At 38.1% G+C, this 24,385-nt stretch overlaps 1 protein-coding gene across 1 annotated transcript in view; it reads right to left on the reverse strand.

Moving 5' to 3' along the window:
* LOC122404745 (carbonic anhydrase-related protein 10) overlaps nt 1-24,385 on the reverse strand; it is a 252,581-nt gene that overhangs the window by 33,648 nt on the left and 194,548 nt on the right. The window contains exon 6 of the mRNA XM_043408967.1: nt 3,122-3,217. Within this exon, the coding sequence (XP_043264902.1) occupies nt 3,122-3,217 (96 nt within the window). The remainder of the gene's footprint in view (nt 1-3,121; nt 3,218-24,385) is intronic.

Consider the following 24,385-nt stretch of genomic DNA (forward strand, 5'->3'; position numbering starts at 1 on the left):
GTTTTTACCCCCGGAACGAAATAATATTTCACTCTTTCATCGATTTCATCTTCTCTTCGACGCAAATAGCGTCGAATTGGATTTTAAAGGATGCTCGAACAAGAATTTTCTTTGCTAGATTGCTTCCGAGTTTGGTTCTACCTTCCCCGTCGACGTTCTACGCGGGTGGATAATAACGTGTTCTATGGAAATTACTGTATCGCCGTGGCGCCGAACGGTGTAAGTTCGGTGTTGTACAATTTGTCTCCTTCGTCCGCAAATGATCCGTTTTGCTCGGCCAAAGGAGTATCTTTGGCCGTGACTGGTGTGATACAGTTCACCGAATAATTACTCGGCTTTACGTTTGCGCCACGGTGATCCCGATGACAGAGATTAATGCACGGAACGCGTAACCTGAGGTATCTATGTAACATCGATTACTTATGTCCCTATAATTATTGAGAATCTGCATGCAACCTTCCGCGCATTCCAACACGAACGCATCGTTATGTGCTTGATCATTTTCTGTAACTTCTCTCCATCAAAAAATATTCCACTCCAATGAAGAGAATACAATTTATAAAATCACGAATTTTATCATCTTAACCCCTTAACGTACGATTTAATATAATTTTTCAAACGTACACTATTTAATTTTGTTTAAATTCGTGCAAGAAATGGCCTCCGAATGAGAATAAATTTGTTTCACGAATCGATTAATTATAATTGTAATTATAGTTACATTAAGTGTTGATTTTAGTATATAAGACTTAATAACGAGTGAGTAGCCTCATGATAGTAAAATTTGACATTAAGAACTTGTCACAGTATCAATTTTTCACGTTTCTAATCAAATTTGAAAGAGCTCAGTTTCTGCGTGCGGTCAAAAAAAAAATTGGCGAGTTAATCATGGACGAAGAGGAACAGGAACGATAATCTGGTCTTCGTCGAATAGTCGCAATCCTCCGTACGGCGATTCGTCGAAACGAGTCGACGAAACAACAGACGCATCTGCCAGCGACGAACGAATTAATTAACGGGAACTCCGTGGCCGGAATAAATTAACAAACGAAGTTACCCGACCGCGGTGTATTATCGAGCCAATGGGGGGGCCGGAGCCGTAGCGATAAACCAACGAACGCGAACGAAGAATTTCGAACGATCCCAAAACGGCTGGTAACGCAAACCCCTGTTCGCCGGGTCTTTAACAGGTGCTCGATCTCTCGACGAAGGGCCTGGTAAGGGATCCGTAAAACTGTGTCGTTGTGTGCGTTGACCTCTGTAATTTAAATGGATTATACTCCGGGGATGCCTGAGGGATGAGATCCAAATGAGTCGCTGGCGGGAACTCGGCCTGTCGGTGGCTCCAACTATTTCAGAACCTAAACGAACCTCTGGTTATTTTCACTCGTCTCGTTGTTGCAACTGGAATCTCGCGATGCTCTTTTCCGTTGAGTAGACTTTTGTTTTATTTATCTTTCTCGATTGACAGAAGACAGGCAAAGGAATTATTGGTACCAGAGTTTGGTCCGAAAACTTTCCATCTTTGGAACGAAATTTGAAACTCATTGATTTGACTTTAAGCAGTTTAAATCTCTTCGAACGGTATCAGACTTTGGCCTGAAAAGTCACTTTCTATCTTTGGAGCAAAATTTGAAACCCATTCGATAATATTTTCTACTTCATACAGAGTCTGAAGAGAAGATGACTTTGAGTAGTTTGAATCTTCTCGAACGTTCAACGAATGAAAGTTTGCAAAGAAGTTATCATTGGAGTAAAGTGTAATGGAATGTTTTGTTAACCCTTTGTTGTACAATGACTTGTGAGTCAGTGAGTCTTGTATAATATATTAAAATCAACGCATATTTTGTGAGGTATTCGTAGAACAAATCTTTGTAGTCATCAAATCAAATTAAATTAAACAGTACACGTTTGAACATTTATTTGTAATTAAATCACATGTCAAGGGGTTAATATATCAACCTGTACGAGGTACTCCATTTCGAAATTTCACCTGTAAATTTTACATCCCCATTCTCCATTCGATTCTAATTAACAATAATAATTTAATATCTAAAATAATTCATGTTTTAATCGACCAAATGCATATGTTTCTGGATCCCACGAGAAGAAAACTTGAAAATTCCGGTAATCCACGTCCAGTCGTGCTCACCCAGCTTCCGTTTCCTCGTTTTCTTTCCTTCTGGGCGCCAGTTTTCTTTCGCGGTGTCCCGTTTCGGCGGTTCCCTCGCTAAAGACCGCGCAGGGAACGTGCCTTCGGAACTTTGAAATTTATTCCGAAAGTAAACACCGTGCAGCAAAACCTACTGCATGTTTTATGAGGGCCCGGAATCCCTGTCGCGTGACGAGGACGCTTTTTCCGCGATACCTCGCGCGGTTTCTTCCTACGCTTCGTTTGTCTCGCGTCGTTAATTTCGCGGTTCGCGACGCCGCGATTCTGCTTAATGACGCCGAAACGATCGCCAAACCGTGTCGTTCGTCGATCCCATTTCTGCAAAATTTCGTTTCATACCTTTTGGACAGTCAAATATTCCAAGATTCTTGATCCCTCGTCAAATTTCGAAAGCATAACATTCATATGTTAACAATTTTCTCGATTTTAATAGTCGAAAGTTACGGTTGGAAAATAATGAAACCAAGACACGGAATTAATTTAATTTTTAAAGACGGAAAATCAAATGTCTAAAGTTTTATTCGTATCGATAATCAATTTTGTCTCTAATTTTTTATTTTCATATCGCGTTCGAAAAATTGCTATTGCAGTGCAAATGTCTGTAGTCAGATATTCCACAAATATCATCAAGTTTCCTCCTTTTTACTAAACAAAAGTTGAAAAATATTGAAACTGAATGAGTCCAATCAACAATTTTATTTTTTCCAACATAAATATAAAATCTTTTTCTTGATACAATTAGAATTTTAAACTAATTTCTCAATTATTATTTCGCCCCCCAAGTTACAAAAAATTTCCCTCAAAGTTGCACACAAAAATAAGCCCTCACGCATGTCTTCTGCAAAATTCCCTCGAAATTGACGCTCGATAATTCAATATAGTAATTTCAATCCTTTATCGACACGATTGGAACGAATTAAAGGTTTCAAAGTAATTTTTTTTGCTTACCTGGACCATAATCGAGATGGCGACCAGTCCCTGGCTCTTGTGCTGCGCCTCGCTCATGTTGTGATACAGCTCCGCGTTGAACCCGTACACTTGTATCTGCAACAAAGTATCAGAGAACGAGGGGGGGGGGAATTATTTCTTGGCGTAATCTGGTCGCGGCCGCGCTCGTATTTTACGCGTCGTAATTACGTCGACAAATTTCGTCTTCGCACGAAACAAATTCCGGCGTCCAGGGCCCCGCTTTGTGCCCGACAATATACGATACCCTTGTCAGGGGGAGGGGATCGTCTTCCCGAAATTGTGCTCCCCCGTTGGTTCGTTTCGTGCGTGTTGCCGCTTTCGAATGAATTAATCGTCGACAGATTTCAAAAGGCCTCGCCCGCCCCCGCATCGAGGGTTCAATGGTCGAGATCGTCTCGCGGATCACGAGAATTAATCGTTGCACCAGCAACGTCTTTGCTCTTTAAATTCTTTATCTCGATGGAGTCGAATATCTCTGATATTTTATTCGCGTCAACAATCAATTTTGTCTGCAATTTTTATTTTTATAAAATTGCAGTGCAAATCTTTCTAGCCCTTTCTAGGTGAGATATTTCGTAAATAATGTCAAGTGCCCCCTCTTTTAATAGACAAAAGTTACGATGGGAAATATTGGGACCAAGACACAGAATTAATTCAATTTTTATTCAGATGGAAAATCAAATATCTCTGGAGTTTTATTCGTGTCAATAATCAATTTTATTTGCAATTTTTATTTTTATAAAATTTTCTATTGCAGTGCAAATCTTTCTAGCCCTTTCTAGGTGAGATATTTCGTAAATAATGTCAAGTGCACCCTCTTTTAATAGACAAAAGTTACAATGGAAAATATTGAGACCAAGACACAGAATTAATTCAATTTTTATTCAGATGGAAAATCAAATATCTCTGGAGTTTTATTCGTGTCAATAATCAATTTTGTCTGCAATTTTTATTTTTATAAAATTTGCTATTGCAGTGCAAATCTTTCTAGCCCTCTCTAGGTGAGATATTTCGTAAATAATATCAAGTGTGCCCTCTTTTAATAGACAAAAGTTACTATGGGAAATATTGAGACCAAGACAGAGAATTAATTCAATTTTTATTCAGATGGAAAATCAGTTTTGTCTGCAATTTTTATTTTGTATATTACACTTAAAAAATTGCTATTGCAGTGTAAATTTCTCTAGCCCCAGTAAGATAGTTGATAAAATATCAAATGTCCCCTCTTTTAATAGACAAAAGTTACAATGGAATATATTGAGACCAAGACAGAGAATTAATTCAATTTTTATTGAGATAGAAAATCAAATATCTCTGGAATTTTATTCGTGTGTATAATTAATTTTGTCTAGAATTTTTGTTTCTATATTACACTTGAAAAATTGCTATTGCAGTGCATTATCAAGCCTTCTTGTTTTTAATAGACAAAATTTATGATGGAGAAATATTGAGACCAAGACAGAGAATTAATTCAATTTTTATTGAGATGGAAAATCGAATATCTCTAGAATTCTATTCCTGTCGATAATTAATTTTGTCTGGCAATTTTCGTTTCTATATTACGCTTGAAAAATTGCTATTGCTGTGCATTATCAAGCCTTCTCGTTTTTAATAGACAAAATTTATGATGGATAAATATTGAGACCAAGACAGAGAATTTATTGTGTCCAACGAACAATTTTATTTTTCACAACATAAATATAAAATAATTAGAATTTCAATCGATTGAAATTAGGGGATTCACGTGGAGTTCCTGACGAGTCCATCGGTATGAACCGAACAGGAAGTCAATATTTGTTTCTGTAACTTTTTCATACTATGACGAACCACGGAAGTAATTAATGCATCGATGGATCAGTGCTCCTAAAACAGTTGAATCGTGTTTCTGGTATACCTAGAATCCTCTACTCTTAATTTTTGAAATAGTTGCACAAAGCTAGCTTTCATGTGACAATTATTCAGCTGGTATCATTGGCGTAACAATTTGAGGAATATCAGAGATACCGGAATTGATTGTCGCTCGATCTGATACATTACTAGAACAATTTGACCATCCCCACACAGTTGTTTATGTAAATTTACCGTATTTACATAGATTAAGTTTGAATATACGTTTCACGACGCATTACTTCGGTATTAAAAATTTCATAAAGCACGTATTTTATATTATTCCAAGGATCGAGGTATAGTCCAGGGTGTTTTAACGATCCTTTTTCTTCGATAATGACTAAAATTCCCGAGGAGATTCTGTCCGTTGTTACTTATTCTACAACGTGCCCCGATCCTTTATTAAGAACTTTATTTCGATAAAACAGAGACGTTTCCTTTTTGCGTCATGTTTGTCCAATAAATACCGGATCAATAGGGATTCTTCTATGCATTCCTGATGCCGTGGCTTTACCTCGTAAAACGAACAACCTATCGTTCCTCGTATTTTTTGTCCGATAAACTTGCGCAAACAAGATTAAGAAATCTCTCGATAGCAGCGTAAAGAATATACAAGCCGGGGGTACACTTGTACACGATAAATTTTTAAGCGAAGAAAAAAGTCTTCGGACGCGATAGATTCCATCGAGAACGATCGATAATTACTCGCGTAGAAAGTTTGGAATTTCAGTCTTGGGAGCTATTTGTATCGCCGGCAATAATTGCGTTTAATGTTCGATAAATTCAACTGTATTTATCGCGACTGATTAAGTTCGACGGAATGGAATTAAGTCGTTCGACTCGGCTAAATAGTAACGATAATGGTTAAATCGAACATTTACGCGCGAGATTTCTCGATCAAATTTTATTGACAAAATATTGTTCCTCGAGAACCGTGCAAACGGAGAAGAAAATACAGCGGGCGTGGAAATTGTGCTGTTTGCTTCGATCTTCCGGCAATTCGTAATATCGTTTTTTTTGCCAAAACGCAGCTCAAAGGCGTTTTCAATCTCCACTGTTCCCAGCACGCGTTCCCTTTGTTTCGATAGGAAAATCGAAAGCGGAAATTCGACCGCATAAATTACAGTTCTCCAAAGAAATATGATAATACAGTCACTAATAAACTAAATTCAAGCAACCGGGGCAGAATCGAAACGAAACAATCGACTGCTAGTCGCTTCCAGTATCTCTCAAATTCCTCAACGTCTCCTCGATCTCTTTCAGAATCATCCACCGGCATTCGTCGTCGGAAATTCCAACCAGTCTCTCTATAACTCGACATCTTCAAAGAGAGACCATCCCTCCGTGCTTCATGCGTCTCTCGAACTCTCGACCCGATAACGCAAACACTCGATCAGAAAATTTTAAATAAGTCATCAGCTTGTAAACAAGCAACACGGATAGAAAAAAAAACAATCTCAAATACACTTTGATCGCCACGTTTGTTCAGAAACGTCTTCAACGTCTCTAACTCTTTGATACATCTATTTGTAACTTCGTCGATCACTCTGACGTGATTAAAAATTTACAGAAATTAGAACTCAGTCGTTCCAAGCGTTTCGTTTAAAGTTCTGTCTTTAAATAAATAATCCCAAAGAGGCGTCTCTAAGCGTAGTTACAGATTTATTTTGGCGAAATTGATCCTACGAGCAATTATTTCGACTTGTTCCACGCGTTTACGAGTAGTTTACGAGGGTTAAAAATCAAAGAGCAACTTCTCGCCACTGTTCTGCCCCTTTGGTTCGACGGTGGTCTCTTTTCTAAGGGGTTTCGAGCTCGTTGGAACGTCTACGACGCGAGTCGTGGCTCAAAGACGTCACCAGCGTCGCCCAGAGCAAGAAAGACGCTCGAGAGCTGGGGGGAAAAGATGGAGAGAGACGGCAGATTGGCCAGGATGAGCCCCGTAAATCCAGTGTGCCTGATCAAAGTACGACCAACGCTACTTGCAAGATTCCCCACATCCCACACCGGATTCCCACACCCTTTCGCCCTCTTGCTTTCATCCCCCGTGGAATTATCCTTTCGTTTTTCTCCACGGGACGAACCAAGAATCAAGGACACTAGACGAGTTTCCACCCATTTTACTTTATTCTTCAACCACCATTTGTTGCTGCAAAAATTCATTAGCTGAACTTTGAAATCAAACTGAATCGAGAATTTGGAATAAAATTTTTTATCTCTGAGAAAATCTATTTTTGATATTTGTCGTGCAAAAGTATACTTAATTGCAGCTCAATTTGTCGAGTGACTCTTTAGATAATTGTGTTTTCATTTTTATTAAATATTAAATAAATTTAAAATTATTATTATTAAATTTTAGAGGTGATCGTTATATGTCAACAATTTTAGGGTATAATGTCAACAATTCTGAAAATCAAGATTAGTAATTATTTAATTGAGGCTTCGTTTGAATATTGATAATTTTTAAAAATTCAAAGGGTGATTCTAGAGGCCAAAATAGGACATCAATAATTTAACAAAATTTAATTTCGATAAAAAGGGTGGAAAATAGAAATTTACGTTCGCGGTTCATTAAACTGTCCACCGCTGTTTTTCCCCGGCCGGAAAATATTTAAAAATTAATTTTTTGCCATCGACCGGCCGCCGAGCAATAAACTACGGATGCAAATTGAATTTTTATAATTCTCGATCATCGTCGAGCGGCGTCGAAAGTGCAGCCCGGGAAGGTTGCGCCGATTTAATTAAATTTTAGGTAGCCGTGTAATCGAATCCTAGTACAACTGCGATTACGAAAGTCGTTCTATGTTTAATGCCCTGCAGGGAAATAGTAAATGCAATTTAGAACGTCCTGCGGCGCGGCTAATTTATTGATATCGAGCACCCGCGTAATTTTGCACCGGTGCTAATAATGTACAATAAAATTTTAACGAAGCCGCGAGGGAAGGGGGAAAAAAAAGAATTTTCCACCGTTACACCGGGAAAACGAACAAAAATGTTTATCCCGTTAAATTGAAGTAATTATCTCCGAAAAATCTGGAGGATCCAATTACAGGGCGTTTGGCCGCGAACGAAATCATTATTCAGGGGTTTAAAATTCCGTGAAAATAAACGAAACTCGGAAATAACCGCCTAATATTTTGCTAACGTTTTTACCGCTCCGTCTATCGTCTCGTCTCCTTACGATGCAAATTTTTTCAAATTTATTCAAAGTTTTTAATTAAAAAGAACTCCGCGAGTCTCTAAAAAATTCTGCTTATAAAGAAATATTTTTGATCGTCTACGAGAATGGGAGACATCGTATTTAGGGACGGATAAAATCCTCACGATTAATTGCGTACAAACTGAATAATTTGTAATTTATGATGAGAGGAGAGATCGCTCGTCTGTAGAAGCTAGTTAAAGATTTCTCGATGGTAAAAAACCGTGGATACTTTTATGCCAGGAACAGACTTAAAGAACGTCTGAAGCGATTTAATGCATTCCACGTGGTGCGCTTGCGGATTTTCAACAACGTTTCACGATGGTGATTACGCTCCAGAGGGCGGGGCACTGACTAAAGCAGAAGTGGGTGACTGTGGAATATTCGTCGGTGAGAATGAGAAGCAGCCTCGATAACGAAGAAGAATTACGATCTTCTTCGTCATTATTCCCGCAACCCTTACGAATCTTCTTTCGTAAACAGAAGGATATTATTCTACTATCATTTGCAATATAAAACTCGATAAAACGTTCAACTTCTCTGATAAATCCTTTTTGCACACGGCAGAAAGATACGACGTAGCGCGTTTTTCCCTCAAAAGCGATCGACGGAAGTGTTTAAAGCGAGTCTAATACGTTCCAGGGCGAACGGCGGGATGGGGGGCGGGGGGCTGCGGATTTCCAGGGGTGTTTCAGCCTGGTGATTATGCTCTAAGTGGCGGCAAAGTAGCGGCTAAAGCACAAGGGGTCGTGGAATAGGCCGCGGTCGTGGCTAAGAGGCGGAATGCGGATGGCGCGAGAAGATCGGATGGTTCACCGAAGATACTCGGACGAGAGGGGAACCGTGTCTGCAGTTCCCCGGTACCCCGGCTCGAATCCTGAATTTCCGGGACGCTGCGAATTTCAGACAACCCCCGTTTGACCCTGACGGAATCTTGTTCGGAGGCGATAACGAATATCGAATCTTACCAGTCGGCGAACGAACCGTGGCAAATTCGATCGATCTGTACGCTGGGGGGAAAAACATTTTTATGGGGTTAAGGAACAACTTTTCCGATATTCTTAGAATTTCTACATATTTCTCGCTAAAATACGCGTCGTTTGCCGCTTGAAACATTAAAATCGTCCAATCCGTTCGGGAGTTATGATTTTTTAAACATACGCATGAAATTTCAGTGGAACAGTTCAGTATATGGTCAGACATTGTATTTTCAGTAAAGAATTTTTCTCTCGAAAATGCGTAGGAATTCAGGGGTATATATATTAATTAAAACTGATTGTAGTTGACCCCTGTAACTAAATATAATTTTTTTAGTATGATTTGAAATTTTTTAATTTTGTCTAAAAATTTCAGTACCTATTCGAATTTTTTCCTTGAAAGTGGGTAGGATTTCAGGGGTATGTCTATTCACCAAAAGTGATTACAATGGATCCCCGCAAGGGAAAATAATTTTTTTAAAGTGATTTGAAATTTTTTATTTTCATCAAAAAATGTCACACCTTTTGGAATTTTTTTCTCGAAAGTGGGTAGGATTTCAGAGGTATGTCTATTCACCAAAAGTGATTACAATGGATCCCCGCAAGTGAAAATAATTTTTTTAAAGCGATTTGAAATTTTTTATTTTCATCAAAAAATGTCACACCTTCTGGAATTTTTTTCTCGAAAGTGAGTAGGATTTCGGGGGTATGTCTGTTCACCAAAAATGATTGTAATCGGCCCCTGTAGACAAAAATAATTTTTCCAAAACGATTTGAAATTCTTTGATTTCGTCGAAAAATTTGCACACCTTCCTGAATTTTTTACTCAAAGGGGAGTAGGATTTTGAGGGTATATGTATTCACCAAAAATGATTGTAATTGACCGCTGTAGACAAAAATAATTTTTCCAAAACGATTTGGAATTTTTTGATTTCGTCGAAAAATTTGCCCACTTTCCTGAATTTTTTACTCAAAAGGGAGTAGGATTTCGGGGGTATATATATTCACCAAAAATGATTGTAATTGACTCCTGTATACAAAAATAATTTTTCCAAAACGATTCGAAATTTTTTAATTTCGTCGAAAATTCCCACTATTCTTCGTAGGTGTAAAAGTTTGGCGACACCTCTCGTACTCGTCACCAGAGGGCTACGCTCTTTTCTCTCTCGAAAGCGCTCGACTGACCCTTCCATTCTCATATATACTCCCCTCTCAGACGTCTATTGTAAGACAGAGCCTGCTAGAATACCTTACTAATAAAAGTCCCACTAGCAGACTCAAGACGAAAAGCCTTCGCTTAAAATCAATTCCTCTGTTTTACAAGCTCGTCATAGTGCGTGAACGGAAATCGTAGGGGGTGGAATATTGAAAATGCGTAATCATGGAAGCGGTGTTGAACTCGCCCAGGTTCCAAGGCGTTAATAAAGGTAACCAATTTACGTGAGCTTGCTCCCTGGGTAGCATTTGGGGATTATTATCATCTTTCGTTGCAAATTCGCGCGTTGGCCGCGTTCAGATGGATAATTCGTGCTCGGTGGAGGGGGTACGCGAGTCTCGCGGCGTTCCTTGCGGCCTATGGGCATGCCATCAGGATTTCTGGCACAATGCTGTATTCCAGCGTGATAGATGTACAGCCGTAATCCCGCGCACCCTCTCGTGCTACCAGCTATATTAACGCGCGAGTGCTGTGTGCACTCGTGTACCTATGCGTCTACCCGGAGACGCGACAATGCGCGTTAGTCTTGAGGGTGCGCCGCGTGCATTAATATGTAGATGCGCCCGTACGCGCACCCGTTGAGATTTCGACATTCATATGTAGATGCACGGTAGGCCGATTGTACTTGAGAAAAACTAACACCTGGGTTGTTGCTTGCCAAGGTATCCGCGATATCGCGCCCGTTAATCTCTCCTTTATTACAGAATTAATTTATTTTAATGTCCACTGTCTCCACGATCCATATTTGTTCAATACGTTCGTTGTTAAATGACACGAGTGCTATAGCATTCAAATTTATTACATTATCATGCATTTTTTTAAATTATTATCCACTTTTAATGTAATGACTTCTTAGCTTTTTAGTGGAAAGGGATTCTAGAGGCCAAAATAAGACGAAAATCAAGAATACCAATTTGTTGATGGAGGCTTCGTTAAAACGTTATTAACAATTAAATTCAAAAATATCAAATCGTTCTGGGAAAATTATTCTCGATTGCGGGGGTCAATTACAATCATTTTTGGTGAATATACATACCCCCGAAATCCTACCCACTTTCGAGAAAAAAATTCGAGTAGGAACTGAAATTTTCAGACGAAATTAAAATATATAAAATCATACTTAAAAAATTATATTTAGTTACAGGGGTCAATTACAATCATTTTTGGTCATCACACATACCCTCAAAATCCTACGCATTTTCGAGAAAAAAATTCCTTACCGAAAATCTAATTTAAGTGCCTGATTTTTTTGGCGAAAAAAAAATTTGTCAAATCATTTAAAAAAAATTATTTTCCATTGCAGGGGTCGGTTGCAATCATTTTTGGTTATTTCACATACCCTCAAAATCCTACGCATTTTCGAGAAAAAAATTCCTTACCGAAAATCTAATTTAAGTGCCTGATTTTTTTGGCGAAAAAAAAATTTGTCAAATCATTTAAAAAAAATTATTTTCCATTGCAGGGGTCGGTTGCAATCATTTTTGGTCATTTCACATACCCCCGAAATCCTGCGCATTTTCGAGAAAAAAATTCAGTACTGGCGGAACTTTAAACGTTAATAACTTTTTAACAAAGCCTCCATCAACAAATTGGTATTCTTGATTTTCGTCTTATTTTGGCCTCTAGAATCTCCCATTAAAATTTTTCCCAGGGGTGGCAGAACACCGTATAGGACCAGTCGATGTGTTACAATTTTCAATTTTGTGTATGTAAATTGCACACATCGACTTATGTAATAACATATTTGTAAGAAAGAATTGAAGAAAATATTTTCAAAACATTAAAGTGCATAATAATTTCAAAAAATGCACGACAATGTGGCTTATAAATTCAATTATCATTAAAGTTTACTTACGTAACAGTAGCACTGATCAATTTTCATCGATATGTCCACTATATCCTACTTTAGAGATCGAAGTAAAACAAAAACTATCTGTAACAACGTCACGCAACAAATTACTAAAAATGGAATCTCGAAACCAATTCAAAGTAAAGTTCGCGAGCAAAATCCTTCGTTTTCCAGTAAATTGCATCGACAGACGCTAGAACTCATTATACAACGTTTCGAGCGTCCCCGGAAACCGCCGATTCCTCGCCATCGTTCGGACGTCGTCGAAATAAAGAAACAGCGAGATTCCAAGTACTTTCGCGGAAGTTGAAAGTAAACTCGATTCGTTCAATTCCGTAAGAAAGAGAAAAAAAAAAAAAAAATCGAGACGTTCTCGAGTTGATAGCCTTTTAACACCAGCCCCGGAAGCGAGAGTGGCACTCCTGACAACAGACAATTGCAACGCGACGAGAGTCGTTCAACTATAAACGACCACTACAATTACGGAAACGCGCGGCAGCCTCGCTCTTCCGACCGGTTAACGCTCCGCGCGGAATAATTAAGCAAATTTGCGCCACCGTTTCTGATTTAACTTCTTCCCACTCGCCGCCGCGGGAAATTCGCCCCGCTCTCGCCCCCGTTTTCGACAAGAATTATGCAAACGGCCGCGGAAACATTGCGAGCGCGTCGATGTCGGATTAACTCGTGATCGAACGGAGAAATTTCTGTGATCGAGCTGTTTCTCCAACAAATTTTTTTTTAAATAACAGGCAAAAAATTCGACCTTCTCGGGGAGATCGATCGAATGACGTTGCTTCCAACAGGAGATCCGAATATTTGACAAATATCACTGTTTCGATTATTTACAGTTACGAAACATGTTTCCCTTCTTTTGGTAGAGTCGTGAAGACAAATGTAATTGTAAGTGTCAAGAAAATTTAAGAAAACAGAAAGGTACAGGTGAGAAGGTAGATTTTGTGGGGTTATTTTTATTGAGTATTAAAATATATACGTTATATTGTTAAATAAGAAAGGGGCTCCTTCATTAGTCAACCTAATTCCTCCCACAGATTTAACACAGTCGATATAATTTTTTATTTCCATTTTGACCATCAAAATTGGGAGAGTGCTATGTTAGAGAAACGAGGTTTCGAAATTCGTATTAAAATAATATCTTCGGAGTTGCAGATTGAATAAAAATTATTTTCTACGTTATTAAGGCTGGAAAATGTTAAATTATGAAATAGTGGGGGTCCCGTTAAATGCCTCGTGTATTCGTTTTTAACGAACGCACGCGTATCGAGGCGCAAAATACGATGGCTTTCATCGGCCAGCCGATAAATTCAGCACAAAAGATGGAATGAAATTTGAATCGGCGCACGGTCAAATTCGAAATCAGTGGCGCTCCATCTAGCGTTCTGCATAAATTACGCGCAATACTTGGAAATCTACTCGCGCGTAATGAGCAGCCATGATGCCTGGCGCCCCCGAATGGTTTGTCGAGTAATCAACGGGTTCGTAGAAAGGTACTCGGTATGTATAGATAAAAGGTGTGGGGGTGCAATTTATCATTGCAATGTGCGTTATCGCACGCGAACGTGTTATCGAGACTATTCCCGATTTCAATGCTTTACCTCCGTGTAATTTAACTTCGCGGTTTAATCTTTCGGATGCAAATGCAGGTAATAATGTAAGGACGGTTTGTCCGTTCGTTACGCAAAAAGTCAACAGATACGGCGTACACCAACGCGATTATTAAAATTATTGCGTTTTCATAATTATGAGAAATATTAATTTTCGCTAAGGAACATCGAGTTGTGATAATTGGACTGCGGATGTTTGTGTACTTATGGGAAATTTTAATTCTGAAAAAACTACAGAATACGCCATTTCATTAATTCTGATAATAAAAATATGAATTTGCATAAAGATTCGCAGTCTAGTGATAATCTTTGAAATTGTTTTCGAACATTACGTTGTTAAATTGGAACGAAGAATCCTTGAAATGATTGCAGAAAAGTCTGGTTTCATTGAATCAAAATAATAGTTTTCCAAAAATTATATTTCTCTGGAATTTTCCTTATAGATATAACGTAATTAATAATGCAATTATTTTTCATCGATTATCTTAAAGAAAGGAACATATAGAAACTCCCCTTTGGAACATTACAGTATTACAATTTCCAACAATTACTTTTTTATTTTTTAATCGATTGGTCATCTCACGATTTTTTCCAGTACAGAAAATATACGCGTTTGTAATAATGTGCATTGCGTAGGAGAACGTATTAGACATGACTGAGCTCTTCCCGCGACCATGATAAATTACGCGAGGTTTGCGGGAAAGTTAGCTCCAGAGAAGCCAGTATTTGCAAATGTAAACTTAATTTGTTTTCCAATAGAAACACGACGAGCAAAGTGTAGTTACAACCGGTGGGCGTTTATAAAGCGTCCCGGGCGCGGAAATAATGTCGGTCCCTTATATTTTTATGATACACGTCATCCGGGGGAATTGCTGGAAATAGAAATATATAAATTCAAATGTTTCCAGTCCCCCACACTCGCGACGGTCCCTTTACGTGTTTCATTCCGGGTTGTAAATGTATTAGAAAGCGTCACAAGTGGGACGAATTTCAATTTATTCGAATCTACGTACGATCTTAATTTCAATTTTAAATTTAGTGTATAAATCTCTTTGGAAACATCAAAATTTGTTTTTTTTTTATCATTTCATGAACCATGCATAGAGGCTTGATGTTCGAATATTTATACGTTTGTAGGCTAAACATGAGACTAAAATTTGGTACGATTGTGAAGAATATTTAAATTCCAAAATTCAGAATATAAAATATTCATGTAAATTGTCAGAAAATTAAGGAAAAAATTAGAATGAAAAGTATAGACAAGACTACAATTTGGTACGATTGTGGAGAATAAATATCAGGATACGTACGAAGCTATTTAAATTCCAAAATTTAGAATATATAATATTGACTTAGATTGCTAGAAAATTAAGGGAAAAACTAGGAGAAAAAATATAGAGAAGGGGAGATGTAAATTTGGATAAGTACGAAACTATTTAAATTCCGAAATTCGCAATATTAAATATTGATGTAAATTGTCAGAAAATTAAGGGCAAAATTAGAAGGAAAAATATAGACAAGACTAAAATTTGTATTGACTTAAATTGCTAGAAAATTAAGGGCAAAATTAGAAGAAAAAAGATAGACAAGACTAAAATTTGGTACGATTGTGAAGAATAAATATCAGGATACGTACGAAGCTATTTAAATTCCAAAATTCAGAATATAAAATATTGACTTAGATTGCTAGAAAATTGAGGAAAAAATTAGAAGAAAAAGTATAGAGAAGACTATAATTTGGTACGATTGTGAAGAATAAATATCAGGATACGTACGAAGCTATTTAAATTCCAAAATTTAGAATATATAATATTGACTTAGATTGCTAGAAAATTTAGAAAAAAATTAGAAGAAAAAATATAGACAAGATTAAAATTTGGTATGATTGTGAAGAATAAATATCAGGATAAAATATTGACTTAGATTGCTAGAAAATTGAGGAAAAAATTAGAAGAAAAAGTATAGAGGGGGTATGTAAATTTGGTATCGCGAGGGGGACCAAAAGGACGAAATCCTGGACGAAGTTTGGTTTATACTTTAATGGTATCGAGGCGATCGGTCGCGTCGCGGACCAACTTCGCGCAGAAATTAAACCAATTATGCCTGTCAATTTGTGTCCTCCCCGGTGCCATAATAACAGCACTCGAATCCCGTCGGTCGCTGTTTGACCATTAGGGGACATACCGGCTGCCTGGCTTCTCGCAAATACCAGCGCCCATCAAAAGGGTCCTCGGGATCCCGCAGCACCGATTTCCATAGCAATTGATCTATTTTGACTGGTGCTAGAATTAACCGATCGATTGGGCACCCCAGGATTTTGGCCCGATGCTCGCGACTGAATTACTCTTCGGTTTCACGCTAACCTCCTTTGTCGTTCGTTACAATTCAATCGTCCTGGAACCATTACAGGCATGCATCTCGACCATTTTCTAACTCCAAATCGAACGACGACATCCAACGTCCACATTCTTACTAACTTTGCATTTGTAATACTTGTTCCAAACTGACCGATTCCAAAAATATGAAAGAGAAAAAGGTTATACAGTTTTTTTACCATTCGAACGGATATTAATAATACCGAGAACGTATAATAATTAATTTCGTAAATCAATTGTTTGATACAAGAGTACAATTTAGTAACAATATTAATCGCGTGTACACAAATTAACAATGCGACTTTATATTTGCCATGAAATTCGATCTCGAATATACGCCTGTCTATAACTCGATTGTTTATTAGCTCTTCGCAATTCCATAACAATTTACCTATAGAACGGGAAAGCTGTAATTCATGACGAATAATTATGTTTTTTAATGTAAATCGTACAGAACGTGTCAGAGGCTATTCCATAAGTTCCCACCGAATTTTTTACTCAGAATTTAAACAAATATTTAAAACATGGAGTGAATAGAATTTGATGGAAAACCGTAATCTCTGTTATCGAATTTAATATAACACAGAAAAGATAGGTTTGAGGTATCAAACAGGTATAATTCGATCGAATAATACGTATACCTTCGTTAATTTTAGGAGTTCAGTGATATGATTTTGTACACTCATTTCTAAGACTATGTCCTTCAAGAGAATGCAAAAAAAAAAATCGAATCTTTTGGCGGTTTATGGTAGAAGAGCCCCCTAAATAGAAGGATTAGATCATTCAAATAGGTTTCAATACGTACACCTTCGTTAATTTTAGGAGTTCAATCATATGCTTTTGCACACACATTTCTAAGACTATATCCTTCAAGAAAATGCAAAAAAAAAAGAAAAAACCAAATTTTTTGGCTGTTTACAGTAGAAGAGCCCCCTAAATAGAAGGATCAGATCATTCAAATAGGTTTGAATACGTATACCTTTGTTAATTTTAGGAGTTCAGTGATACGATTTTGTACACTCATTTTTAAGACTATGTGCTGCAAGAGAATGCAAGAAAAGAGTCGAATTTTTTGGCGGTTCTCAGTAGAAGACCTCCTCAATTTAATAAACGTGACGCGTCGTATCCTCGAATTCGAAGCCACCGTCGAAGAATGACGATACATCGGGTCAGAGAGCTTCAAAGAAGCAGAACTCGACGAGGGGAGTCGAGTTCCTCGGAGGCATCCTGAGCCGTGGATTTCGTCTGTCTGATGGAATTTCCTCGAGAATGGCCCGTGGAAGCTTTTCATTCGCGCCCGGCCGGGCTCAAGTTCTTTGACCCAGTTGCGTGCCCCGAAAGAACCGACTTTCGGATTCGGGTTCGGATCCCACCGACGCGTCTTGCCCTTCCTCGACGGTACACACGACACACGCGCCCCCCTGCACCGCGAAAATCCGACCCGGAGACCTATTTTCCAACGAGAAACGTCCATGCGAGGGAACTTTCCTTCTTAGACGCAGAGCTCCCGTTGGAAAAACCTGGACGTCGGTTTTCTCGTTTAGTTTCCTCCCCGTGGTCTGGAGCAAGTTATTACGTATTGTTTTTCACCCCTTTCGATGCTAATCTAGCTAATGCTTCCGCGAACGAAACGGAAAATCCTCTCGAGATACGCGAAAAACAATTATATTAATTCGAGATCTGCTTCTGTGCAATTTTTAAGCAGTTTTGAATGTCCATTCGTACAGGTAATACATTATAATGTTCGCGTTTCATGTTTCCCCAATGTAGTATAGCAATTTACATGCGGAGGAAGTGATTATAATTAAGCTAAGTGGCAGCTAATGAGTCTATGGATCTACGCATATTTCTAAGAAGATAATTGTATAAGATTTCGTTCAACTTGATACTGGAAAATGTACAGAAATTATATTAGTTCAAATGAACGCAGACAATAATAAAAAAGAATACATCAAATTATGAACGTGAATATAAAGAAGATTAAGGGCACGAAACTCTCCCTTATCGTAAATCTTGTAACGAAGATTATCTCAAATAATGCCAACAGAGCATACACACAGAATTTCAGCGGACAATTTTTAACGACGGGAGTTGAATAGATGGAAAAATTGATCGTAAAGTCCGTCCAGTTTAAAAACTCGATTAACGTCAAACGTGTTCGAGCACAGACGACGAGCAGAAATTTCGTCGAGCCATAAAGTAATGAAAAGCTTCAAGTGCGTCCGGTAATTATAGCGGCGCATTCTCGATGAGCAGCATCGGCGCTTTCAATGCGTCCATGAATCAACGCCAGTCACCAACATTTACCACCTATTAAATGCCTCTGCGTTAAACACGTCCGCCCTCGATCTACCGGTTTCACTTTGTGACAATTTATACGTTCTCCCCGCGGCTGCTTTCTTTCATTTTTACCTCTCGTCGATTACAAATTTCCATCGATACGCGTTACTTTGCATTCGCGCTTCGTGGACGTAGAAAAATGTCGATTTTCATGCATGTCTTTTGGCATGGAAACGATTTTTAGAATTTAGAAGTTAAAAAAGAGCAAAATTATGGGATTAAAATGTTAAATGTTTAATGCATATAAATATTTATTATTACTTTATAATTTGTGGTGGATTGAGGAAAAGAGATTTAACGCGTTACCTGACAAATTATAGCATGAATTTTACAAATGTTAGGTAAGTTCAAAGTGTCGGTCACCGGTGACCGTTGCGATCGATGTGTTAATGATTTATACACGAATTTGATATTTTACAATATTCCAAATTAAATTAGCATTATTTGCAATTTTACAAGTATTAAGTATCAAGGTTCTTCCATTGCAAACAATATTGCAACACGTTGCGAGTTCAAAGTTGTCGGTCACCGGTGACCACCGCAATAAAAGTTTGAATATTAATTTGTAGACCTGATCGATTCGATGAAAATAAATTTTAATATAAGGATACCGTGTTTTAGGATGGTTGTATTAAAATTTTTATCTAGTTTAATGCAATACCCTTTCAATGGAACATGTTACTTTTTAAAAATCTAAAAATTAATTTCCAGCCCCAAAATAAATTCGACGAAAATAAGTTTGAATAAATTTGAATAAATTTCTACAAAAAGGTCAATTCTAATACATTGTAATTTTTTTTTGGATTGGAACCTGTTGTTTTTTAAAAGTTTTTTTCAAACGATTTTCCATTGCAACGATTAGTTTTATATTTCACAGGGTGTGTTCGTATAATTTGCAAAATTGTTTTCGCGGGTACTTATGGCTCGTTTTCAAGACGGCACGCGTCGTTTCGCCCGCGTATTTCGATAATTGGAACACGTCGACGAAGCAACCGTTTCTAACTCGTAATCGCGGCCCATCGATCGGTGGGGGGCGGTTCAGTTTTACGGCGGGGTTCGAATGAAATTAATTCCACGCGATATTAGATGCACAGCGGGACACGTCGGTGGGCTTGAAACCGAAATTCGTTCGCGTTATACCGCCGTCTAATTTAACGATCGTATTCTTTTACGAGCTTGCTCTAGTGGTTCGTATAACTTGCGGTATGTAAATAACCTTTATGGGAGATAAACCGTCCTGGGGGAACGTTCCACGCGGAGAACAAAAACTGATTCAAGTTCAACGCGATCACGGCTCACGAACAAAGTCGATCGAGTATCCAGGAATTATTAAAAATTAATATTCTTCCTACCTTTCTGTCTCGGGATCTGGAATGTAGAATTTTATTGTTGTTGCATGGGGGTAATCAAAATGTGATATACTGTTTTCTAATATCATTGCATTTAGACTTTAAATAATTTATAAATTACTGTTGTATAAAGAATTGTTTCAGATTATAGTTACATGGGTTTTTTGGGAGAGAGGACATATAGCACTGTAATCTTCTGTTATTTTGTTTTTTTTATTAAGATTTGAAGATCACTTTTAAGGGTTTATATAGAATGATAAATATTTCTTCTTTAACATTTGGTTGAAGCATTACATTCTTCATAAAGAAAGTATTATATCAAATGCAATAAGAATCTATTTTGAAACAATTTTGAAAGTGAATCTTTAATAGAAATTTACTACCAGTGCAAGAAGAATCTATTTTGAAACAATTTTAAATAGAAATTTACTACCTGTTGCAAGAAGAATCAATTTCGAAACAATTTCGAAAGTGAATTTTCGAATTTCCAAATCGAGGTACTCCTTATATGTATACCAAATACAACAACAATCAATTTGAAACAATTTTGAAAGTGAATCTTAAATAGAAACTTACTACCTGTTGCAACAACAATCAATTTTGAAACAATTTTGAAATGAATTTTTGAATTTCCAAATCGAGGTATTCCTTATATGTATATCAAATACAACAACAATCAATTTCGAAAGAATTTTGACAGTAAATCTTGACTAGAAATTTACTACCAGTGCAAGAAGAATCTATTTCGAAAGTGAATTTTCGAATTTCCGAATGGAGGTGGACGAGAATTTCATCGAACGCGATAATCGCTGCACCGCAAAATGATAATTCGAGGAGTCCGTAAACCGAATAGCGAATGTTGTAAACGCGTTAACGGAAACGTTCGCCACAAGCAGGAGAGTACATTGTCCATTACAGAATTCGGGGATTATAACTTTGGCCCCTTCGTTCCCCATAGCTTCCCAATAAACCCGGTTAAGGCGTTCCGCTGAAACTTGCTCTCTGATATCTGACTACGCTCGGTGTAATCTGTTCTTCGATTTCGGGGTCTCGTCGTTGCGGTTTTACCGCGGACTGTCATTAAAATAAATTCCCCGCTGTACCGCGTCTGCTCTGTGCGTAGAACGGTCCAGATAACGGTCAATCATCGTGTTCGACCGCAATGCATAATACCTGCGGCCGAAAGGTAATGTCCCGCATTCGGATGGGAATACCAAGGGCTTAAACGGTATTATGAACTCCTGGGCTCCAAACAGGCAATGTTGATCGCTATCGCGTGCAATTAAACAGCTTAAACGAAACTCGTCCTCCGAAAAAAGATCGTTTCGTGGCGGCAAACGCACTCGTTTAGCTTCACGACAACGCTGAACGGGGGTTTCTCTATCAGCTCAAGTCACGGTTATGGTAATGATCTTCGATTAGGCTCCGTTACATTTCGCGTTATTTTAGAATTATAAACGAGTGGAAGGATTTTAGATTTAACAAAACTAAATCTATTAGCATATCTTTCTCAAAATAATGATCTAGAACGTCGATAGTTTGGTAATTGCATGGATGTCGATTTCTTATCATAATTGGTAAATTTATTATTTTAAATTGAAATGCAACTGCAGTGAAAATGTAAACAAATGCATTCGAATGCTCCCAATTCAATAGAAGTGACAGCATTTGGCGTTTAATTTGTTAACGTATATATACGTACTTTCACCTCAAAAATGGCGTCAATTCGTACGTCTTTGCATAGAATATAGATATTAGCGGAAGAAACGTGCGTTTTTGTCGACCACTGCTCTCACGACGCTTTCGTAATTATCGGAATTTAAAAGTTTGGACCTGCGCAATGTTTCTTCCGGAGACAGGGGGGACCAGGTGCACGATTCGTTATTTTCTCTGAGCGGCAATTGGATTTCTTTGAACACACAGGGAATTATGGGGGAGAATAGGTGGCTCTAAAAGCATGAAATTCTAAATTCCCCTCGACGATTATTCGTAAGGAGCCATTCTTTGAATAGATACTCACTATCGATGCAAACATTGAATGGACGTCGATTAAAATTTGAAAAATAAGACGAGTTAAAAGTTTCGTTAAGAATATGGTCGCTTCGTCTGTGACGATTGATAATAAAAGCATGAAATTCTATATTCCCCTCGACGATTATTCGTAAGGAGCCATTCTTTGAATAGATACTCACTATCGATACAAATATTGAATGGACGTCGAATAAAATTTGAAAAATAAGACTACTTAAAAGTTTCGTTAAGAATTTGATCGTTTCGTCTGCGACAATTGATAATAATAAATTCTTGCTAACGTTCGCGTATAGAATAGAACAGATACGCGTTATCTGTCGAAGGGGTATCGTGGCCAGCATCGTTTCAAGGTATGTCCGTTGATCGAAATCCAAAATTTGCTTTGTGCTGTTCTTGTTTACAGTCTCGTATGAATTAGCTGTACCTGCGGTCGATGTCCACACAGAACCGTGTCCTGTTTATCGGTTACGCCGATTACCAACCCTGTTTGCTTTAAATCGCGAACGTCGGGATCAAAAGCTCCGCCGGGTGGAATTAAAAGATACACGCGGGGATCATTGTTATCGTCTGTTTATTACTTCGCGAAGTCCACCATCCCCGCGTACGATATTTTTAGATTTATATATTCACATAGATATCGCGGTTTTTGGAAGGTCTTTCGTAAGAAACATCTTCATTTTAACGGACGTCGAACCAAATCTCTTCTTCTAACATTTATTAAATAATTAATATAATTATAATTAACGCGTGCATGTTAAAATTATAGCCTGAAACTTAGGTACATTCGATGATTCAATGGTGAATTTATTTTACAATATTTAAAATTAAAGTAGCGTTATTTACAATTTCATTGCAATACATATAGCGTGAAACATAGGTACATTCGATAATTCAATGGTGAATTTATTTTACAATATTTAAAATTAAAGTAGAATTATTTATAATTTCATTGCAACACATATAACGTGAAATATAGGTATATGCGATAATTCAATGGTGAATTTGTTATTTTACAATATCTCCAATTAAACTAGCATTATTTATAATTAATTATAATTTCATTGCAATGCATATAGCATGAAACATAGGTACATTTGATAATTCAATGGTGAATTAGTTATTTTACAATATTCAAAATTAAAGTTATTTTCAATTTTATTGCAATGCGTTTTAAGTTCAGAGTGACGGTCACCGGTGACCACCGTGGCAATTAAACGCGTTAAATTTTAATTTTCAAGCAACGAAAATTTGGTAGGTTGTTTAAATAAAACACACGATCCTTTCCTCGTCGTCGTCGTCCGTGTTTCAAGAGGAGTCTCGAGAAAAAAATTTTAAAAGGTTGCACCTGTTTTTCGAGACGTTTCTGTTCGTTTCGATATTTTTATTTTCCCGTTCCGTTTCTGTTGCGTCGCTGGAGGGGTCGGTGAACAGCGACAAATATTTTGTCGAGAGCACAACTAACGTAACAAATACATCGTCGGGCAACGAAATCGCGCGAATTTATTTGGCGCACTCGCCCCCGGCTTGCTAATTCTACTTGCCGCGGCCCGAGATTAATAGATACATTTATTTCCATTCATTCCGTTCGAGTTATTCAGTTGCAACCTTTCGGCCACGAACGGTAATGCGACACGTTTGACATATCGACGCACCTCGCATCAATGGAAACGCGAAACAGAGGGAACGCTTTCTGATAAAAGTGTTAATAAATGACACGGGGTTCGAACAATTCTCGTGTAATTGTTACCAAAGTCTATTAAACAAAACATAACAAAAAGTGACCAAAAAAAATATTTTCCTATAGTTTAAGGGTCTCCCTTCGCGCTCCCAAAAGTCTGCCCCAACGCAACATGTAACTTTCCAGGGGGAAAAAAATTAAAACACTTCGATTCTCACGCTAGTTGCGCGAGAATCGCCTCCTAACAGAGTTCGACGCTCAGCACGCGTCAGATCGCTATATCTGGCCATGTTTAACGCAGACCTGATGCTCCGCCTTCGTGGCAATTCCACAACTGTCGTAGAAAACACGACGGTTCGAACATCATCGCCGAGACATCGGTTAACCAGCGCGGTATGATCAATAATTAATGGGGCAATAATGCGAGGTGCGAGGCGTGCCCAATTTAGTCGTGCGGCCCATAAATTTGTGAACTACTCCGACAGGCCTGTGTGGACATCCGGTTCAGGTGCCGGGGACAAGGATGGGCCATTCGAGGAGCACTAGAGCCACTCCATCAGCTCCTTCTCGAGTAGGCTTTCGGCATCAAAGCGGCTCGTCGCTCAAACATGCCGGTAATGGTTCAGACTCGCTCGAGTACCGTAGCTCTGGGAATCCCCTTGTCCTCCGCGCGTAGGGCTTTCAAACGAACCCTTCGTCGTCTCTCCTGCCGCCTCTTCC

This window comes from Colletes gigas, unplaced genomic scaffold (assembly GCF_013123115.1).
Source record: "Colletes gigas isolate AHSC1104 unplaced genomic scaffold, ASM1312311v1 Colletes_gigas_Sc00003, whole genome shotgun sequence".
Taxonomy (NCBI): domain Eukaryota; kingdom Metazoa; phylum Arthropoda; class Insecta; order Hymenoptera; family Colletidae; genus Colletes; species Colletes gigas.